We start from the raw sequence: 24177 nt of genomic DNA, 5'->3' as shown, positions 1-24177 counted from the left end.
ACAACTATGGCTCTAAGTATATCTTATGTCTATCCAAACTGAACTGTCAAGTTAAAGCTTTTAATCAAATAATTAGAATACGAATATTACTGTGATTTACCGCAAATTGTTCTCTGTGTGTTCTCTCAAATGTAAGTGAGGTTCTCGTAGGTTACTTCCTATGTGGCTTTATACAGCTTTCCGTTCGTCGCCGTTACTTTGTCACGGAAAATGACGACGCTGTTTCCAACAATACTTGTTTTGTTTATGGAAAATTGTACCGTTGGCATAAAAATATTTTGCATTTTTTTATTATGTTAAAATATTTTTAAGCCTAAGTGATTACAAGTATATTTAGCTACTGATATTTGTATATAGAACTGTTAAGTTCTTGAGAGCATATCGAATTTAATTAATTATGGAAATTGTAGTATATTTTATGTATTTTAATTTTATTAAAGGATTATTAATATACAGCTTTTCTAGAATCCTAAAAAGTGATAAAAAAATATTACTTGAAAATAACTTTCAATTTTCAATAAAGATAACTTACAAAAAGAGATTTATTTTGTACTGGCACACTTTGAGAATACAAGAATCTCCTTCAAGCAGGCAATCTATATTAATTGAAGCCAATAACTATTGAAATATATTATTCCACTTAATTTTCGTTCATCGGTTCTTCTCGAGTTTGAATCATTTATTTACATTTATTTTTATACAATCAACGACCAAGTGTCTTACTTATATATTTGGTAAATAATTCGAAATTGAATAACCAATTCTAGTATTTGAATAAATAAATAAATTTCTATAAATTCCTTTTCGCGCCAAAAATAAATTGTTACTATACAAATTTTTAGACAGCGCAATAACCTCTGGATGACGTGGGCGGAGCGTGAATCATTTGTTATAAATAAAACGATTCTATCCACTATTAATAGGAATATAGATTTTTAAGCTTTAATTACGAATGATTTATTTATAACAACAACACATACATAAAATTAGAAGAACTATAATAAAATAACCGAAATGGAGAACCCCTTTTTTATATAAAGTGAATCATATATATATTTGATCATATAGGTAGACGAGCAAATAAGCCACCTGATGGTAAGTGGTTCCCACCGCTCATAGACAATGGCGTTGTAAGAAATGTTAACTATTTCTTACATCGCCAATGCGCCACCAACCTTGGGAACTAAGATGTTATATCCCTTATGCCTATAGTTACACTGGCTCACTCACCCTTCAAACCGGAACACAAAAATACTGAGTACCACTGTTTGACGGTAGAATACATGATGAGGGGCCTACCCACTCGGATGGGCTTGCACAAAGCCCTATCATCGAGTCAATATTATAGTATTAATATTATAAATTCATAGTAATGAATATTTTAATAAATTTTCATTTCATTTTAAATATACGCGAAGCTTAGTTTGTTCGAATTCAAATCTATAATATTAATATTATTATATATATTCCATATGTATTTGTGCCGTTTATAAATTTCTAGATTTTATAACTGAAATGAGTTCATTTATCAAAAAACTAAATTAAAATTGAAGCCGTAAATACATGACGGGCTTCCTTTCTGCTGACAGTACGTAGGTGCATATTTACTTGAGGCTTACAGATACACCCACGTTCATTTGCCGACGGTACTTTATTGGAGATACAAAGTAACAAAGGTTTTATATAGAGAAAATTTCCTAGAATACTTTAAAATATATTTTCATTTTTACTCGTTTACCTATCGACTTTCTATTTTGTATTTTATTTGATATCGCGTAATCTTTTTATTTCTAGTATGTCACTGTTTCGTTTACAATATGTTTTATTTAATAAATATAGTCATATACTTATTATATGTAACATATCGACTGCCTAGACTGGCGAGGAGTTAATAACCGGCGTCGGGTCAAAAATATATTGAGATTTGCTAGCAGTCGTCTGAAGTGTGGCAGTGCTGACACTCCATGCCTCGGAAAACACGCAAAACTGTTGATTCTTTGTGAAGTCTTCCGGTCATGTCGGATTTGCCGTTCCATTGTTTTATGAAATTGAGAGAATAGATAGGGCCTGTGTTCTTTGCACACACTTAAATATGACCGGGTTGTTGACTAGTCTCAATGGCTGTCGCAACGATTTCGGAGTTGACACTTTGAAGGTCAGTAGGGACAACAGAAAAGCACAAACCGAAATAAAAAATTATTATTATTATTACGTACGTAAGTCCTTTATATATAGTATTTGTATTTTCTGCCATTTCTATACTTTGTAACTGAAAAAACGAGCTAACGGACGAAATCACTCAATTGAAATTGAAGCCGTAAATATGATGACGGATTTCCTTCTGCTGACGGTACGTTGGTGCATATTGGATTTGATGAATAGTTTAAAAATATATTGAAAATAATAAAATTAAATTTGGATTCAACCATCTGTCATGTGATTGTCATGCGCTTTTATTTTATTTTTTTTAATCTATACTTCTATACTTAATATTATAAATGTGAAAGTAACTCTGTCTGTCTGTCTGTCTGTCGCTCTTTTACTACCAAAGCAATGAACCGAATTCGATGAAATTTGGTATGAAACAAACTTGAACTCTAAGGAGGGGCAGGGGCACATGACATTCAAACCCCCTAGAACGCGAGCAAAGCTGCGGGCGACAACTAGTTTAAATATATGCTAAGGTTAGAACACGTGAATCATAATCGAAGATAGAGGATTCAAACCCGGGCAAACACCAAGCATTTTAACATGCTTAATTTGTATTAATAATAATTAATCTCGTTCTAACCACAACATAGATAGCTAGTGATAACAATCACATGCGTATCCACCTACGCTCATAACAAGAGCGTGGAGGAATAAGCTACAATCCACGGAGGCTTACTTACTTTAAATAATAAAAGTATCCGAACGCTGCGTAGGCAGGCCTCCTACATCTAAACTATGAACTAAACATTTCCAATTACTTTCGTATATAATTAACCTGAAGGGTAAATTAAAATACTATTAATAGAATAATGATTGAGGTTATTATTGAGACCGCGAATAGGCAAGCGTAGTGTAGGACGCCCTGTGGCACGGTGGAGCGATGATGTACGGAATGATGATGGAATGATGATGATGTATGGAAGGTGGCTGGTAGGAATTGGATGAGAAGGGCCGACGGGCTCAGTGGCGTGCCTTGCAGGAGGCCTATGTCCAGCTGGACATACAAGCTGACTATGATGATGATAATTATGATTTTTTTTTATTCTAATGTTTTTAAGGGGCCTTTATAGGCAGCCTATATGTCGGCCCCAATGATGATGATGATTGAGGTTTCACTGTCTACGTTCGTCATATAAAAATGTTCATTGGTAATTTGCACTTTTATTTTTAAAGTAGTATCGAATGTGTATGTGTTCCCTGGTGGGAAATTACCATCACTACCAACGGACATTGGTATTTTAAGAAATATTGACAATTTCTAACATCGCCAATGCACCAACTAATTGTAAATACCGATAGATTGTAATCTATCTCGCGGATTGTGAACTGTCGAAAGATTGTGAAGGTAAGGTAGATTATAATCTATCGAAGTGCGTAATTTCAGTTAAATTGTAAATACTAACCGAAACATCGAAATTTTTGACGTTTTATTTTGAGTTAAATCACCGTTCAAAATATTTCGGCAGTTTCCAATCTTGCGAGATAGATTATAATCTAACGTTATTTACAATTTTACAGTGACATATATATATATATATATATTTAATACAAATTGTATAATGTGATAGTGCATCGTGATTCAATATATATTTGTTTCAGATTTCGATACCAGTACCCGTCTATCCCACGAGAGGCGTATGGTCGGGTGATCACTAAGGCGCCACCGAACGTGGTACGCACACCGGATTATGGCGAGGTTGGTACATGAATACTTTTTTTATATTATAAGCAGAATTTGTTATTTATGCTTAATTTTAAGTACTCATCAAATCAAATCAAAATCAATTTAATCAAGTAAACTTCACAATGAAGCGTTTTGAATCGTCGATATTTAAATACTACCACCGTTTCGGAAAGCAGCTTACAGCGAGAAGAAACGGCAAGAAACTCGCATAGTTCCTCTTTTCAAATAAACAGATTTACAATGTTGTTTTTTATAATAATTACTGTCCTGTGATGGAACCCGTGCCTAAATCCAGGCGTTTTTTTTCTAAAAAGTATTATATTTATGAATAATAAGATTTATTTATTAATTTAATCTTAATATACTTTTTTAACATCAGATAAAAAGACCTATACTAAGGATTGCTGCTTCGCTTTGATGTAAGAAAGAAGTCCCGTAGTAAGATTCTGTATGATATCACTTCGTAGCGTGATGGAATATGCTCCAAACCTTCTCCTCAAAGGGAGAGGAGGTCTTAGTCCAGCAGTGGGAAATTTACAGGGTGTTAATGTGAAAATGTTAATGTGATGGACGTGGGGATTCCTAAGTACTATGTGGATATTATATTCATATCATATACTTTTCTTTAATAATAAGCTGCCATACGAAAAAAAAACCGAGATGACCCAGTAGTTGGAACGCGTGCATCTTAGCCGATCATTGCGGGTTCAAACCCAAGCAATGATTACTGATTTTTTATGTGCTTAATTTGTGTTTATAATTTATCTTGTGCTTGTTGGTTAAGGAAAATATCGTTAGATAATTCTGCATGTGTCTAATTTCAATGAAATTCTGCCACATGTATATCCCCCAATCCGCACTAAAGCAGCGTCAAAGGGAGAGATGTTACAGACTCTAACTTTACCCACGCGAAGCCAGGGCGGTTCGCTTGTATATTATATACATCTAACGCTAATATAATCAGATTTATCTGATCTTACTTTAAAATAAATAAAATATATAAAAGTTATAAAGATAACATTCAATATTTAAGAACGAAAACATTTGCTGGAAGTAAATAGATTTGAAACACCACTAACAAAGGAAGTCTTATCTCTAAAACAAATTTTCTCCCGCCATTTTGTTTAGTACAGCGCTCAACTATACAAAATCTACCTTTAAATCAAGTATACATTAAAGTTAGACATTTAATTAAAACTTGTTGTATATTTAACTAAGGACTTTATACAAGTAAAATGATAATTTTATCCCGTGCAATTTTTAGTCAATGAGTTAAACTCAACACAAAAAGGTATTATAAACCTAATTCTTCAACGTATGTTTCAACTAAATATATACTACAACTTAATCCATAACGTATATATTCGTCTGTATCGTGATATGATACTTTATGTAATACGGCTTTTTTTCACACGCTTATTTAAATATCGTGTAATATTTCTAAAACTACTGGTTTGACTTGCAAAGGTGAAAAGGCAATATTTAACATAAAACGTATTAAAAAAATATTTGATCTAGATGAATAATAAATAATAATTAAAAGTATCTTTTTTGGCGCCTTTTTTTATATGTTCGCTTATTATGTTGCTCATTAAAGAGTTTAAATTAAGACTGTAATAGTATACAGTTGTTTTTCAGGTCCAATACATTTTTCCAGTAGACCTCATGGTCAGCACCGGATTCAATCATTGCGCTGTACCTGAGTACTATAAAAATGCCGTCACATTATCGAAATTCAGCATAAAATGTATTAAAGTTTTGATACACAATATTCAAATAAATATTAAATATTATTTTTATTTAAATTCATTTTATTTTAGAATATAATCAATACATTTTCGAGAACGCGAAGATTTTCTTCTTTTTCTCCGATTTCGTCGCCTCTAAAAATTTGTACCCTCGGCACTAGGCTACTGTAAGTCCAGCGCCACCAATATGTTTAACTATTGAGTTGTACGTATAAAGGTTGAAATCCCTCTAAACTTCCAACATTCACGATCCCATATACATCATATCGTCTGTCCTTGATTTACGACAAAAAAAAAAACAAAGAAGTTTTGTTCGGTAAAATTTTATCAATATTTCATAACAAAGTTGTTTAAAAACCTTATAATTTAATTTTCTCGATACAATGAGAACCGTCTGGAAGTATTATATAATTACAAAACAAACTCTAAACTTTGCTAAGTTTGTAATAATTAACAGTGTTTCGACATCGGAGAAAGTAGCGAGTTTCAGTTGTTTAATGAATTTCGCTAAAGGTTTTGGTCAAGGACGGAAAAATATACCGACGGTGTGACTGACACTCGTGCCGTTGATTTTCTTCATCTACATCTTCTTCTACATCTGCATCTACGTCCTCAAAAATGAAATACAGACTCAACAATTTCAATAAATGATTTCTACTACTACTACTAATCGTAGTAATTATAGTAACACAATAAGATTCAGTAAATGTTACAAATTTATAAATTTAGAATGAAGTAATAAAAATTAGCTTACAGATAACAAAATAAATTATAGATAAACAAAGAAACACATTACTCTTCATTAACAAGAGAAGAAAATCGACATTTTATACGATTTAATATATCTAACTCTCCCAGTGACCTGGTGTCTTGACTACTTGCTATATTTGAAAGAGATTCAGGCCACTGGTTTCAGGATTTCCCTGTCCAAATCCTAGACTACTTGAGAGCCTCGCGATTACATCAATAAAGTATTTAGTAAAATATTACAAGAGTCCGATATATGCGCCAATGAATCTAATGTGATATTTTTGAAAAAGGAATACCAAAAACAATCTATAACGTATACTTAAAGTTCGTTCGTGTTATAAGAAATAAGGAAAAAAACAGAAAACTCCGGGCTGACCTCTAAATTTAATTTACTTAACATTTAACAGTATTTATACAATTTTCGTAGAATTAGTACACCGAGACGAGCTACGCCCACATCTGTCAGATTTACAACGAATGCTCACAACAACGATTTACAACGAATTCCTTTGAGACAGAAATAAATTCCATAGACAGTTTTTTATGTTGATAGTTACAGCTGACAATAAATAAATACATTTTGTTTTATTTAACACTAATCGTTTTAGAGGGTCGTCGGCTAATCAAAAAAAATAGCCTAGCAGTAAAACTAGTATGCTTATATTTTCTTGGAGTTCAAGCTCGCTTCATACTTCATCAGTCATAATTTCATCAAATTTGATTCAGCGGTTTGGCCGTGAAAGACCAACAGACAGATTTACTTTCGCATTAATAATATTAGTACAGATTATTGATTATCAATTTATGTACTGTTATATTAAAGTTTTCATTTCGCTTGAATAATATAAAATATTCAATCAACGTCAACCACAGTCTCTAAATGGCGCGAAAGTTTCTACAAAATCATTTATTTGCTCCCTTGAGTAAAACTTAAATTAAAGAGGTAAGTTTACATTTAATAATTCTTTGCGCTCTTCTTAAAATGCCTTTGAATCTTAAGTTACAACTCGGTATACTATTTTAGTTACCGCATTGCTTAGCACGACAATACATACTTTAAATTCGAAAGCAAATCCAGATTATGCCATGATTATGACAAATTTAAACATAGATGATCTTTTTAGTGATCAAGGCATGCAGAAATTCAAATTAAAACAGAAAGATTTGCTTATTTATATATTATCTATATTATATTATAGTATTTGTATATAATATATATATATATATTATTATTAATAACGTTAACAACCTCAGTTTTATTTATACTTTGTATAAATTTTCGTACAAAGTCGCTCACACGCTTCGATTCCTTTAAAACAAAAGGTTCAACTGGTGTTACACAATTTTCTTTGTTTTTACAAACACTTTGAAGTTCAAGTTTTTTTTTTGTTTTTTTTTTTTATTCTTTAGACGATTAAACGGATCTTCTTTACCGACATTAAAATTAATTATCCTCTTCGCTTTGAAAGTATTCTGTATAAGTTCAGCGTTTAATCTTTTGAACACATTTAACGTCCAGGGAGTCGTGTATTTTATTAAACGTTAAAGAACTTGGGAAATGTCTGTCGTATAATATAAAATAGCAGCTAACTGTCTTCTACGTAATATAGATACGTATAAGACACAATTATGGTAGAGAAATGTTTGTTACGATTAAAACGACTATAATCTTTATAAAGTACTTATTATTTTTTAATAATATATTATAAATATATTATAATAATATATAATATATATATTTGAAATATAAACAGTTTTTAAAATAATTAAACTGAAATCTATACGAATATTATAAATGTGAGAGCAACTCTTCCTGCCTGCCGGTCTGGTACGCGATACTTATATTATAAACGGCTGTTGTACCTGTTGCTGTTCTTATATTAACATAAGACACTCTGTCTGTTATGCATTTATGGCCAAACTACTGAACCGAATTTGATGAAACTTGGTATAGCAAGCTGGAACCCCAAGAGTACACGTTCATATACCTACAAATAAAATAATCATTCTAGTTCAATATAAAAGATTGTGTGTTTGCTTTTAGAATCACTAGCCTGAATTATTTTTTAATTTATTATCTTAATAATAAATATTTGCATCGTACAATCACGTAGGTATGATATATTTAACTAGAAATATAAAAATAAATTATTTATTCGAGGTAGATAATTTTAATAATAACAGTATCGATTACATTCTGAATTTTCTCTACGAGATCAGTTAATTTGATGGTTCCAGTATGGGCCCTGTGGCGCAACGGATAACGCGTCTGACTACGGATCAGAAGATTCCAGGTTCGAATCCTGGCAGGGTCGCACAACATATATTTTTTAATAAATACTTTCTTATCTGGTTTCTTTTTCTGTTATAATAAAATTTGAATGATATTTTGTTTTATTAACTATTTAAAATGATTGTTAATTAATTTTACTAAAATAATTAAATACAATACAAACATTACAAAATAACTTTAAATATACTTTAATTTTTTATGAATTATTTTTAATAATAGTATAATATTATGTTATGCAATTGCAGGTATTATATAAAATAGTTTCTTAAAAAATGATAACATTTATTCTCATTCAAAATAATAAATAATTTGTAACAAAACGTATATAGATTCTCAAATTCTCTCCAAAGACACATTTCACAACATTCTCGATTAATAAACAAAAATATTAACACAAAAAAACCGACTTCAAATAAAACACTATTCCAAAACAAATTAATATGCACTAAAAACTAAAAAAAAATATTGCTTATTCTTCCACAACTTAATAATCAACTTACTTTTTCTACTCATCAATATGTAGGTACGGTCTATGAGTTTACCACGCGAGAAGATGATGTGTACCTACCCACTTTAAATTTAACTCAACACATACCTATGAATAACAAACAATGATCAAAATATTGTTTAGAGTTCTCCTAAATAAAAGGAAATCAAAATATTAGAACACCTAAAAGACGATTTACGATAAAATAATGTAGTAACAATTATTTTTAGTTTTGGATTCGGAGTCGGGAACCATCAAAATTAGTTGACGTGATAGAGTAATATTCGTCCATTTTTCGCGCATATACTTAATGCAAATTTAAATATGGTATTTTTATAGATGCCATCATCAGAACTGGGCTAAATTGAAATGGGACCACACGGGAAGCAGTAGCTTTCCAAAAAATCATTAAAATCGGTTCATCCAGTCGAAAGTTCTGAGGTAACAATCATAAAAAAAGTACAGACGAATTGATAACCTCCTCCTTTTTGAAGCCGGTTAAAAATGTATATTTATTCTCAAATTCCTTCCAAAGATACATTTCACAACATTCTTGATGAAAGAGAACTACTCTAATCTCACAACTCGATCCAAAACTTCATTATATGAATTTAAATCAGAATCAAAATACATTTCCTGAAATACACTTTAAAAGCACTTCCAATCAAAGCAGCGCCATTGATTCGGAATATAGATTCAATCGAAAATAACTAACAAGAAACTCGTTTTTATAAATACAAAATATATATGATTCAGAATTCAAATATTTGTAAAAAATATATTAATAAAAAAAGGATATTTTTTAATACATATAGATAATAAAAAAGTCTGGAGCTAATACATGTTGACTTCCAGGCAGGGTATATTATATAAATATATAATTGTATTTAACTAACATAACTTTATATTTTAAATGTTGCAAAAGAATAACTACTGAGTTTCTTGCCGGATCTTCTACATTCCGAGCTGGTGGTGGCTTGTAAAATGACGATTTAAAAGTGCTTGTGAAAAAAAGGCCTACTTGAATAAAGTATATTTTGATTTTGATTTATAAATTTCGTTCCAACAAAATATTTAAAGGATATTATCCTTCTAAAATAAGTAAGTATTGTGTTGTTCCAGCAAACTACAATAGAACCATCTCAACCCGTTGTCGGAATAATTACGTAAGAGGATATTGTTAAGTGTACCTTCCCTAAGCGCCTCAGCCGTTTATTAAACCTACCCGCTAGCAGAAGCATTCTCATGGACAGCCATCGTCCGTGTAAACCTGCCAAATGTTATTCGTATTATAAATAATACTGCATTTTTTCAAATAGTAGATACAATGTTTTCATGTAAAGCTACGACAGGTTGGATACTTGGTGCTTTTTGCAAGTCTGGATAGACACCACTCATTCACATATTCTACCGCCAAAGAGCGATATTAGGTAGTGTTGTGTTCCGTTTTAAAGGGTCAATGAGCCAGTGTAACTACAGGCACAAGGGACATAACATCTTGGTTCCCAAGGTTGGTGGCGCATTGGCGATGTCAGGAATGGTTACTATTTCTTACATCGCCTACGTTCATATGTTAACCACTTACCATCAGATAGCCTATAAGCCAGTCCCCGTACGTTATATAGAAATTAAACAATAAAAATTATACACGTAATAAAAAATGATATTTGTATCTTGTGTGAAAACTCCACATAAATGTGATTAATAAAAAAAAAATTGTTTGCCCATACATTATTAATATGGTAGACGACATTAAATTATGTGGGTACAAATCGAATCATGAGCAAGCGAGCGATTTCTCTAATAGGTACGGTAATCCAGTTCTTAGGTAATAGGGGAACTTGCAATGAAGCATACGCGCTATTACCTGCCATCAAGGCTGTTGCAAGCAACTAAATTTAAATTTAAATAAAAACCATTAAGAAAGACCTACTTATTAAAAATACACATGCCTGTAAACGTCTGGAAGTACACCTAAATTAAAAAGATAATCTATTTTGTAGTGACTCGAATAAGACAATATTATGGATGTATTTCCATAATTGGTATAAATCTATTTTCATCGTAAATAAGCCTTGAATGTTTACAATTTAAATAATATAGAAATAGAGCTTAAATCTAATTAACTCGTATATAATTACAATTAATTATGAACCTATACATACCTATATTGTTTATTTGAAAAATTCATAAAGATGTACATACTTCTGACTGCCCTACCCTGCCCAGGAGGAAACAGTAAGTGTCTTACACAAGATACCTCGCGTGTTACTAATACGAAAACTATATCAAATCAATCTTCCTAACTACGTTGAACTACTATTCTACCTGACTTGTTATTTACGAGACTATTCAGTATTAGCGTACTATTCAGTATTCAAGTATTAGCGGTTAAAGATTATTCGCTTGACATTTCTTATGATATCGTCGGGTGTCCCTCAGGGATTGCATGTTTGCCCTTTGTCATTTCTTAGTTTTATTAACGACGTAACATCATGCTTCCGTGATTTGACTTTTCTGTTTTATGCGGATGATATGAATATTCTCAAGATTGTAAAGTCGGATCGTAAAATAAATTTAACAAAATTTTATTTAATAAAAAAAGTAAAGTGATAAAAAAATTAGTTTTGAATTTAAAAATAATTTCATATGGACATAATGACTTAAATGATATTCAAATTATTTTTAAATTTCTTCACCTTACTCACCATACTCCAATCTCCAATCTTCTATTTAGTTCGATCCAAACCCTACAAGATTAATTTTCTTTAAGAAAGTGATTTTGTCACTTGAAATGCGGACACAATTGACATCAGATTTTATTAAACAATAAAACTCTCAAATATTTCAACGGTATTATTACTTTTATCCTTACTATTCGTACTGTAAATATATATTTAAGTTGATTTTAATTGGTAATCTAAATAAATTTATGAGACGTTAAAATAATTTTAAAATTTAGTCCAACTTTAATGTTAATTGGCCTAAAAATCTTTTTCGTCAAAGCGTATGCATTTCCACTGTTTGATTTTCATATCTAATGACAGATTTTTTTGTCTACTTACGTTATCCATTAAATCTAAATATTATTTTGCAGGTTATAGTTAATTAAGGTATGATCTTGTTTCTCTTTTAATTTACTTCTCATATTACGACTATCGAAATATATGTATGTTTACTAACACGAATAAGTCGCTAACCGAAAACAGCACAACGATATGGTATATACACATATACATATGTATATATCAAATATTCAAATTCAACACACACAAAAATTAGATTTAATTACTTATATACGAAATGGAATCATATTCAACACGCTTATGAAAAGGATTACATTTCATATTTATGTAATCATTTTTCGTTCTAAGTATGTTAAAGACCCTAAAACATTCAGCCTACCCAATCCTTAAATACATACTACAAATATAGCATTTTGTACATATCAACGGCAGTGGTATTTAATATATTGCACACAATATAAAACTAACCTGCTCAATTTGCCTTGATTGACTTGACTATGAAAGGTCTACTTTCAATACTTTTCACGTGAAACTAAAATTATAAGAAGCATGAAAAATATATTTTTAAAGCAATCGACGTCTTCCACGTAAAGGTAACTACCACAGCTTATAGACAGAACTGTAAGAAGACCTCATTCATCTTATCTTTTAAGGATGAAGACGAAGACCTCTCACAACGAGTATTGGCTCACAGTCATCATCACCATGATAAATATGTTTTCTATGCATATAATAATAAAAATAATCAGCCTGTAAATTTCCGCACTGCTGGGCTAAGGCCTCCTCTCCCGTTGAGGAGAAGGTATGGAGCATATTCCACCACGCTGCTCCAATGCGGGTTTTCTATGCAATTAATAAAATTGACTCGCTCACCAATGATTTGAATTCTAACCGAAGATTGCGGGTTCAAACCTAGCGTATTTTTACGCGTTATATTAGTTAAGTTTATTAAGTCATCTTGTACTTGGCGATGAATAGCCGTAAGGAATCCTGAATTTGCCCTGAAAATTTGCAATAGGTTTTACCACATACCAATATCATATTCATTCAAACCTTTTTATGTAGATGGACTGGCAAATATGGAAAGTGGTCACCACTGCCTGCATTAATCATTTCCCATATTACCAATGCCATGCCACAACAGTACTAACTATTGTTGTTTGGCAGTATAATATCTGAGGAGCGAGTGGTACCTACTGAGACGGGCTTGCAGAAAGTCCTACTACAACTCCTCAAAAGGAGGAAAGTTCTCAGCAGTGGGTCATTTATATATTTGCATTGTATAATATAATATTTGTTACAGATGTTCGGAATGTTGAACGTGCCACATACTTCTGGAAAGATCCTTCGGTACCCTGGACCGTCTCGACCTCGCGGTGGACCCACTTTCATGGTACCACCCCAGAGGGACAGGTACGTTGCGTTTTTAATATTAAGCACTAAATGAATCCCTCTATCTAACCTTCGAATCTTAACCATTTACAGCATTTTTGTAAAAACAATGGCTATAAATATACTTAGAAATCAACAAAAATCCGGCACTAGCATACCCTAACGCTTGTTCAAAAAGTTTGTCTTCGTGAGATAAATTTCAAACAAATAAAGTACTTGGAAACCCTAGAGTTGCTCTCCAAGTTTGTGGAGTTTTTTTTACTCAAACATAGATGTTTTAATCGTTACATAATATTATTTATTTATTTCCATTTATATATTATTCATGTTATAGGAATATTTAATACGGAGAATATAAAAAAAAATGTCTTTAAAAGATTTCATTAATCTGAGTCCGTATTTTATTTATTGTATTTATTCCTAGTAAGTACCGTCAACAAAATAATAATATCTTATAACTTTGAAATTATAATATATTTTTTATTTATAATATAAGGTTCTTTTTTGTTATTAGTAAACCAAGTCACGATAACGTCCTGCTATAAAAACACGCTTTCGAAATGTATGGATATTCCTACCGGGATATATTCCATACTAAAAAAGTTGTAATGTGTTTTCGAACTTTCTGAACCGAAACCTTCAAGCGTCACGAGGACGGTCTCGAAACTCCCAAAATAGTACACCGGAAAACCGTATTGATCAACCATTTGTGAAGTCAATTTTCTTCGTTCTTTCAACCAAATATTTGTTAAATTAAAACCAAGTGATTTATGTTATTGCTCTATTTTTACAGATAGGCGTTTATATTATACATGATTAACAAAATAAATTACGTATAAATGAAATTAAAAAAAAACTTCTTGCGGATGATCAATCTATTAGTAACAAAAAATACTACTACTAATAATTAAAAGGAAAAAAAAATTTAAACTTATAAGTATAATATATTTCTTCTATACATATATGTTTTGTATTATTTTATTATGAATAAAATAAATGAATCAATGACCAATCTTCTCATTTCGTGAACACAGTAACCACTAAATTGAATCTATAGTGACTTGCTTCAAATACGCTTTTAGAGTACAACAGTATTAGTCCAGGATCCATGGTCAAAAAATCCATGGTGAAAAAAAATCTGCTGGATAGTAATCATTTTTAATGACAAATAATTTAAATGATTATGTTGTTAGTAATAAACTTTTGAGAATCATCAGATCGACATATTTTATCCCTGCTGCCTCTGTTACCTACGACAATCGAGAGTTTTCGTACAGGAAATTGTTGGGCGTCTCATCATAACGAAGCTACACACGAAACATTAGCTTGATAGTAATCAAGTGCAAAAATGGACTGTGGATCCTGAACTATGTCGTTTATTCATTTTCTTTTAAAACATATTAGCAATGTTTATTTTCAAACGTATTACTGAGTCTTATTTTCTCTTTACCCTCTTTTTCTAATAAAGCTTAAAGTGAAAAGTCGCATCGTTTGGTAGCCTTTATCTGTCTTATATTAATCAAATCAAAATATACTTTTTTCAAGAAGACTTCTACAGGTACAAAAAAATCAATTTTATAAATTAAATACCAACAAGAAATTCAGCAATTCTTATTTTCCGAAACGAAAAATTAATCAATGCATTTTACAAAAAAAAAAATTTCGATGCAGATTCGAAGCTTTGAAGAAACTGATCCGACAGGAACACGTCCGCGAACTACAAAGGAAATACGAAACGGAACAAAAACAGGAGTTGAAAGAAATTGCAGCTGGGCGAGGGTATGTGTCTTTTTAAGATTTTTTTTTTTAATTTATTTTATTACCACTAGCAACTAGAAAGTCTAGAGTCGAAATTAATTTGTATCTAGAGCATATAAATCTTTTTGTAAAATCTTAATACTTCATATCTTGGTTCGTAGAGAAGGAAATCTGTATTGATTTAAATTCCAGCTCAAATGTATTCATTAATCCACATTGGAATAGCGTGGAATGGGCTTAAAACCTCTTCCTCTAGATAAGAAGGCTTTGTTGGCTATCTGACATTTACAATTACTGTACTCTGTAAATTCAATTCAACGTGATCAATTTCAGTACAATGTTACACTTAAAGAAATATGTTAACATTAAAAGAAAAATAACTAGATTAAAAAATAGGTATGGTCATGGTTAAAACTCAAATCACACACAATATGAAGTTAACGATTGTACCCGCTTATATTCAGCGCCGGAATTCAATCTCATTTCGAATATTCTACTTATTTCTACCCGCGAAATGATTATTTGGCGAGTTAAATAAAATTATATTCAACATCCATACACGAAGCTCGACATACAGTTCTTATTTAATAAAACGTTACGATCTCATAAATGTTCAAACCAAATAAACCGTCTTATTAAAAACTAAAGTATATTTGAAAAATGAAACCGGGATCAAAAAGTCATATGGTTTGGTTTATTTAATATAAATTATCATCAACATTAATAGTATTTTTTTAACTAACGTTAACCCAGTTTTTTTTTTTACTTATATAACACGAAGGATTCTAATGATAGTTGTAACAAGTCAAAATATTGAACATTCGATATGTAAAATAGATATATGCTAAAAAAAATCAAAAATAGAACATATTATTTTTAAAACAAAAAAAGGTTTTAAATTTACAACGGTAATAACATTTTGTGCATGGAATATATTATAATGAAACAGAATTATAATCGTTTTAAAAAAAAAAGTATTTTCCTGGAAAATGTTAATTTTTTTAGTAAAATTATCTTTTATTCTTTAAAGTTATTTTACTGTCCACTGCGGTACGCGTGGAAAATTTAAATATATAATAAAATGGAGCGAACACAACGCTGACGTTTAAGATTAATGATCTTTATAAGAATTTATTAATGCTTTCTCAAAATGTAATTATGAGGACGAGAGGATCAAGATCTGACACTTTGCGGTATATTGAACGTTAAAAGCTAATAGAGAAACTTGTTGCGCCATTTAAAGGGCTCCTTTTATTTCCACTATAACCCAGTTATCTAAAATAATAAAGCTGAGTTTTTCTTTGCTAGTCTCTGAAACTACCAGTCAGAATTGAAAGATTATTTTTGCATTCGATAGCCCAATTATTGAGGCTATAGGATAACAAAGATAACTATGGACACTTGGGACTAGGGCCTAGGACGCGTTATTGAAAATGCTTTTCGATATTATCTTTCAAAATATTGATAGGTAATAAAATTACAACGATTTAAAGTACTTATAAGAAGGATCGTACTAGGAAATATATTTCAATAGTCAGCTGGGTGACTATTGAAAGGCATGTAGGATTTCTTCCAAACTTAGGGCTCTATTCTACTGTAAATCTACTAATTCGCAGTGTAGTAGGATGTACCATATAAGAGTGGTAGTAGGGCTTTGTACAAGCCCAACTGACTTCATCACGCCATATTTCACCACCAAACAGCAATACTTACCATCGTTGTATTCTGGTATGAAGGACGAGTGAGCTTGTGCAACTGCATGCACAAGACATAACATATTAGTTCCCAAGGACGCATTGATGATGTAAGGAATGGTGAATATTTCTTGCAGTACCAATGTCAATGGGCGGTTACCACTTACCCTCAAGTGGCATATTTGTTAGGCTACCTATCTATTATCAATAAAAAGAAAACATCTCAAGTCTAATTACAACAATATCCAACCAGACCACGTGTAATAACAAAACTAACTTACTTAAAAGTTATGAAAGATTATACAACGAGTTCGCGAATATCATATTTCGTCAAAGATTCAAAGTAACTTTGATCCTTTTAAAATCTCGGATAATATCTTGTTTTACAAGTGGATGAAATTGATAAAGCGCTTGATAATATTTTATAAAGTAAAGCCACTGGTTGCTCGTTCTGACTTCGTACGTAAATCCTCCCAAATTGAATTGAAATTTCAAAAATTCCTTTTTTAACGGATGCTTATGTTATAGAAATATACTTTTCTTATTCGAGCTTTACTATGATCACTACTTTTCGACGTGTGTCCAATTAGACAAGATAAAGGAAATAAAAATCATTGAAAACAACTTACTTATAAATTTTCGACTGTTTTAATGAAAAAAATTATTCTAAATAAACGCATGTTATGATGACGTAATAACAGTCATTTTGTCTTATTTAATTTTAGGCAAACAGTTAGAAACTTCACACATAAATTGTTTTATAGATTTAATTACTTGAATTATTAGGAAACTTTTGACGTGAATACGTTTCAAATCCAAGGTCAAGTATGATTGTTCCGAGCTATTTTAGGACCTCTTTACGTTTATTATTAAAAAGTACCTATCTATTAAAATCGGTTTTCAAATCTGTCAATTTTTTCGGTTACTTCATCTAAACTACAGTCTTGTTCTTATAAAAATAATTAACTCATGGCAAATTAAATCACAGAACAGCGACACAAATTAACAAAAATATTAAACAAACTTAAGTTAAATTATTTCAATTATCTTTTTTTGAAGGCTGTCTTTTTTATACTCAACAAGAATAATTGTTACAGTAATGACGATTTTGTATACGGAACCTACGGAGAACAAGAGCCACGAGGACTTCAGCCTTTAGAGTACGCCGACGAGCCCAGCGCGAGACATGGAAAGTGAGTATAAATAATTCATTATTACACCACGGCGGTGGTGACCAAATACCATCAGGAGGCTTGACTCAACTTTTCCTTGGTGGTACCACCAGATCTTGTACTACTAAGCAGCAACACCTAATATTACTGTTTTCCGGTTTGAAGGCTGCATGAGCCAGTGTAACAGCCACAAGGGACGTAAAATCTCAGTTTCCAAGGTTGGTGGCGCATTGGTGATGTAAGGAATGCATAATATTTTTACGGCGCCAATTATTATGAACAGTGACGAACATCGTGTGTTTGCCCGTCCACCAACCTATTCCATAAAAAAAACATTTGCCTGCCTGTTTTGAATATAAAAAAAAAATCGAATACGTCTCTCATATTGCGTCACAAAGTATTCTAAATTTAAAACAAAAAACCATTTAACTATTATCCTGAATATTTTTATTTTATTCATAAGTCATATCAGGGTACTTATTCCCCTAAAGGCTTACAACATAAAGGCGTTTACAGATGATCCCGACATTGTACAGAAAATCAATATAAGCTATTTATATCCGGCGGGGTTTATCTAAAAATAGGAATACGAAACGAAACCATCTAGCGGCTAAATATTTGCCGATTCATCGTCCAATCATTATAATGTTTCATCCGCCATAGAATCCCCATAATGGGGTTATGGCGTAATCGATTTTATAGGAACCATTACTTCTGCTCCTTTTCATACTACTAGTTTGGAATTTTTGTTATTGAAAATATTATGTTTTTACGGTTGGTAAATTCGTTACTTATTGGAAATTGTTACACAAATTCCAAAAGATTAAACATAAAAGTAGAACAACAAAACATGTTCTTCCTTGTAGTTCAAGTTCGGTTCATATCTAACTTCATCAAATCCGGATCAAAGGCTTCACCGTGAACGGGCAACAGGCAGATTTAGTTTCCCCTTTATAATGCTAGTACAGATAATTACCGATGAATTTCTGTAAATCTTTAATGGTCCGTTTAATGGTCCGATCTAGCGGTTGTTCTTGGTCCTCTGGAGCTGATTAGTGACAGGTCACCAAATAATGTCATTAATTCAAAACAGAAATAGAATTTCCTTGAAAACCATCGTTTCTTGCTAAAAGAAAAACTATTTCAGAACTCCTTAATAGGGCTTACAGAGTTCATTTATAAACAACTTACTAAATTCAGACTAACGGAATTGCCGGAACGAATTGTAGCTAACTTTAAAACGTGCTGAAAGTTCTTCATGAAAATCATTCGCTAAGCTGTTAATAGAATACTAAATTTTAACTATGAACTCGTTCGCGTGCTGTTAACATTATTACTTTACTTTAATTTTTTCTCATTTTCTATCCAAAGAAAGTTAGCAAAAACTTTTAATTAGTTCTGATGCCGTCTATCAGAGATTGCATGAAAACTAATTGAAATAAAAACTATCCATTTAAAGGTCCACTGATATAAGTTGACGTTTAGAGTCCAGTTTTTTGCCGGGTTTTGCATTTTTTAATAGAATATTAAAATTCTTATTAACTTCTATTATTTAATTTGCAATAAATTATATTGAGTGTCTCGTTGGCCTGGTGATTAAATTATGGGCTGTAGACCGCGTGCCAATTTTTTCTGCCATCATTTTTTAACTAGCACTGTAATTCTAAGTGCCCTTCATCTTTTGCCCTAAGGCCCAGTAGTCTCGGGCGGTCAGATATTAAGGACGGCAAATCTTCCCAAAAAAAAATCACTGATAATAACTATTTAACTTAATTATTTTAATCTAATTACATCTTAATATTTTAAAGGCTCGCACACCGTACCGTATGATTATAATCTTTCTAAATCCCTATTTTTGCATATCAAAGTATAAATAATATCGTTATTCGTACATATAAACTAGTTCGTACATTTAGTTTAATATAAGTGATATAGGAAGAATAGGTAGGTTCCTATCGTCATTATGCGCGTGTCAGTCACGCTGCGGTCAAGAGGTCGCGCGTGCGGTGCGTCGCGCCGCTGTGACAAATTATCTGTTCTGCATATGAATGAACGAACAAACGTGTTGGGTCGCGCTGACCGCGCATGCAATTAGATGAAGAAATATATTACCAGAAAAACATTCTGAAAAGAGTAGTTGCATGCGTAAAAGCGCTTGCATCACGTGGTTTGCCTTTCAGAGGACACGACTAAAAATTTGGATCAATCCAAAATGGAAATTATTTGATGTCCTTAAAGCTTATCACTAAGTTCGATTCGTTCTTTACCATGCACATTACACGTTACGGAAATACAGGCTCAGGATTTACTAGTTATCTATCTTCAACAATATACGAAGACTTAATTCGACTTATGGAAAACAAAGTTTTGGAGACAATTGTAATGGAAACTCAGTCGTCAACTCAGCGTTGGGAACTCCTTCAAACCCATTTCACCGTCAATAGTCTATCAACGACTCGTTGGTCAACTCGTGCAAAAGTTTACGCGAATCCTGAAATGAAATCCATAAAGTGCTAGTCACCATCGAAAATGACACAAAACAGAAGATAAGCGTTATAGGCGAAGCAAGAGGAACGTTTTGAAACGCCCCTCATGGCTGTTTGGGGATGTTTACTGATCAGATTAACGCCACAATTAAAAACTTCAGTGTGGAAATTGACATTACCACTGTCATAGAACTGTACGAGGCCTAATAAATTTTGTTGGCAAGATAAATGAGAATTTCTATGATTTCGAAAAAAAAAACGCACAATGAAAAATAATTTCGACGCAATCGAAAGCGTAAGCTGCTTCCTGGCGAGACAAATACAGGTGAAACAAGATGATAGGTGGCAGATGCAACAAGATAATTTTAAAATAAATACTTTTTTGGTAGTAATTGATATATTGTCAGAAGAACTGAAAAGAGGCCGGGGACGCTTATAAATTACTCTACAATAAATTTTACTTTATTACCAATCTGATAAATCTAAGCATCTCAATCAAGCAAGAAGTCGAAGATAAGGACTTTTTCATTTCAAATGATTTATTCTACTAACTTAGAAGACAATTTCACAGAAGAATGTCTTCCATTTTCGTTCTCACTGCACCTTGAATGAGGAGCGAAAAAGTGCAGTCAGTTTGTTGAAATGGTTATGAACCGAAGGTCTAATTTATTTTATTTATTATTTAACATTTATTTTATTAAAAACAAAATATAAAACCGTATTAAAGGATGTATTTAAATGTCCAGTCATCCCTGAAACCTCGGAAAATATTATAAACGTAACGTTAAACAAATTTCTGAATCAATTAAAATTGGGAATGAAGTAAATTCATGAATTATGTATCTAGTTTATAATGATGGGTGCACATGGACTGGGGCCTAGAGCGGCTAGGACTGCAAATCCGCCACTGGTTGTAAGTAAGGTAGGGCTAACACTCACGTATCTTGAAAAGTACGTACCTTTGGCCTCGCGTCTGAGCTCTCTCGAATAGTATCTGATTGCCGTCACACCGAGTATTGACGTATCTAATCACAAGAACACTCTGAGTGCTTTTGTATTTATGCACACGCTTAAGCAATATGTATACGTATTTCAGCTAAATCGGTCATCGGATATCATATTGTCTGATAAGGCCTTAAGGTATCACATGATAAAATTAAAGATGTCACAGAGTTCTGTCATGTTATACATTACACTTTGAGTACCAATTAGCAATGCACTTACCAATTACCGTAAAATAAATCTCTGATATTATATAATGGCCATTAAGTACGCTATATCCTGGTCTATTTTCATTCGTTTTTATCTTGATTTCAATGCAATTATTTTTTTAATATTTACACAACGAAACTACTACGGCCATACAAATATACATTATACTTAATAGGTAAATAATGTCGGTATAGTAACATCTGTAACTCTGTAGCTATATAATAGTAAACGATAACCTTTGAAATTTAATTTTAATAAACATTGAACTTATTATAACCTTATAAATTTTAAGTGACCTTCGTCCGTGCTATCATAATTTTACAGTTTTATATTTCTTTCCAGAAAACCACAGAGCGGCAGTCGTCAGGTATCCCAATTCTCTCGCTACTCCGATGTGATGCTGCCACCAGTACGTCGGACCTTTTACCACCCGTACCTCGACTACGTCATTCCAGAGTACGTTCCCTATGCCTACTGAAACAATGGAACTTTCTAGAACGATCTTGAACATTCCAGAGGGATACTTCCCTTACGTACAAATACTATGTGGGCTTTAAACTCCAATTAATATAATTATCAGTATTGAAAAGGCCATATCGAAAGCATATCCTCGCTTTCGCTTCTGACCCGAGCTTTCAGCGTATCTATTGCAATATTTTTATATTTTTAATTTAAAAAAAAAACTGAGGTTTTCTCTGTAGATATGCGATTTTTAACCCCTTTATAATCGCATTGTATTTTTATAGATATAAGATTGTAATAGTATTTTTCTTGTATTTAAAATCGGCTATAGGTCGATGTTAGATTTATAATTCGTAGGCTAAATCCTCTTTCGAGACAATAATATTTTTTTTAATTAAATACATTATTATGATCAATTAAAAACCTACGAGTAGAAACCGTCAATTTCCAAGACGTAAACGAATGGACAATAAAAAAAATAACCTAAATGTTTAGAGGTTTATTCGATATTAGACTTTAAGAGAATTTTTTTTAATGATTTATTGTCAAAATATTTATAACTTTCAATTTAATATTCGAAACGTTTTCCTTAGCTGTTTCTTTTCAAAGAAATATATTGAAATACTTTTGTTGGAGTTAGTTTTTATTAATATTCGTCGGCCGTTGTGTGAACAAACGTTCGTCGAGAATATATTTGAAATGTTATTAAACTGGCGCATTATCACATTGAAATATTCAAATTTATCGATAACTTCCGACGAATATTCGCCTCTATTTATCGATAAATATTTTCGCAAATGACATTGACATTCATGACATTTGTAAAATGTGCGAAGCCAGTCAGTAAACAACAGAAGAATACAAAAATAAATTAAATTGTTACTTGTAACTAATTATATTTTTAATGTTAGTTATATGTTTAAGTTTATTTTAAATATTTTAAGTCTGATTACAATTATTAATATGTCAATAATTATCCAAAGTAGAAACCTCAAATTGTACTTAATTTTTTAAAATATTTACAATTACAATTGAAAACGGACAATAAAATCGATACTATAATATTTTTATGAATGTTTAATAATTTAATAATCCTCTTACATTATTGTATTGGAAATAATTATAATAAATTAAATGCAGTCTTTATTAAATATACAGGATTTCATGGAAATATTGTAATACATATTATAAATGCACTAATGACGTTTGCACGATTTTTTTTCACTCGGCTAAATTTATGACAATAATATTTCACTGGTCAAACTGATGGAACTATAAATAATTCTAGTTAAATTTTCAATAATAGCAACACTAGAATATTTTGTAATCGTTTATTTACTGGTCGATTATTTAAAAACGACTTTAGCTCTCATTGTCCTAAGATTACAAAAATAATTATATACATTTGACTATTAGTATATTGGACTCATTGTTTTTTAATAAAATTGTCATAGAAGTCAATAATTGAATCATAATATATATTAATGTGACCAGTGACAAAATTAAATAAAAAAAACTATTATCAAGTATGAAACTAAGACGGTTGTCTATGTTGAGTGCAATTATGTCAAGTCAGTCCGTGAAATATACATATTAAAATGCCAATGTATTTAACAGATAACAAATTAACACATTAATTAATTGAATTTAAATGTCGTAGCATGAGTAGAGCATACTTAAAATATGAATACGAGAAACGACAATAATAAAACTTAATTGAGACAATAAATAAAATATATTATGTAGTTTAAAATGACACTTTAGTAAATGAAATTAATAAAATTTTAAATTATGTATCATAG

The 24177-nt window shown here is 31.4% G+C and overlaps 1 protein-coding gene and 1 non-coding gene across 2 annotated transcripts in view; both read left to right on the top strand.

Annotated features, from left to right (window-relative positions):
- Nucleotides 1–22757, top strand: part of LOC113393769 (uncharacterized) — a 112310-nt gene extending 89553 nt beyond the window's left edge. Inside the window, exons 4-8 of the mRNA XM_026630817.2 lie at nt 3811–3907; nt 13503–13612; nt 15263–15370; nt 18141–18236; nt 22256–22757. Coding sequence (XP_026486602.1) covers nt 3811–3907; nt 13503–13612; nt 15263–15370; nt 18141–18236; nt 22256–22391 — 547 coding nt within the window. The 3' untranslated portion in view covers nt 22392–22757. The remainder of the gene's footprint in view (nt 1–3810; nt 3908–13502; nt 13613–15262; nt 15371–18140; nt 18237–22255) is intronic.
- On the top strand, nt 8636–8708 carry Trnar-acg (transfer RNA arginine (anticodon ACG)). Its single transcript has one exon. It is a non-coding gene; the product is annotated as a tRNA-Arg (tRNA).
- Nucleotides 22758–24177: the final 1420 nt, after the last annotated feature.

The sequence above is a fragment of the Vanessa tameamea genome, chromosome 26 (assembly GCF_037043105.1).
Source record: "Vanessa tameamea isolate UH-Manoa-2023 chromosome 26, ilVanTame1 primary haplotype, whole genome shotgun sequence".
Classification (NCBI taxonomy): Eukaryota; Metazoa; Arthropoda; class Insecta; order Lepidoptera; family Nymphalidae; genus Vanessa; species Vanessa tameamea.
Note: the sequence above shows the minus strand (reverse complement) of the source record. Positions and strands in the feature narration are given on the sequence as shown.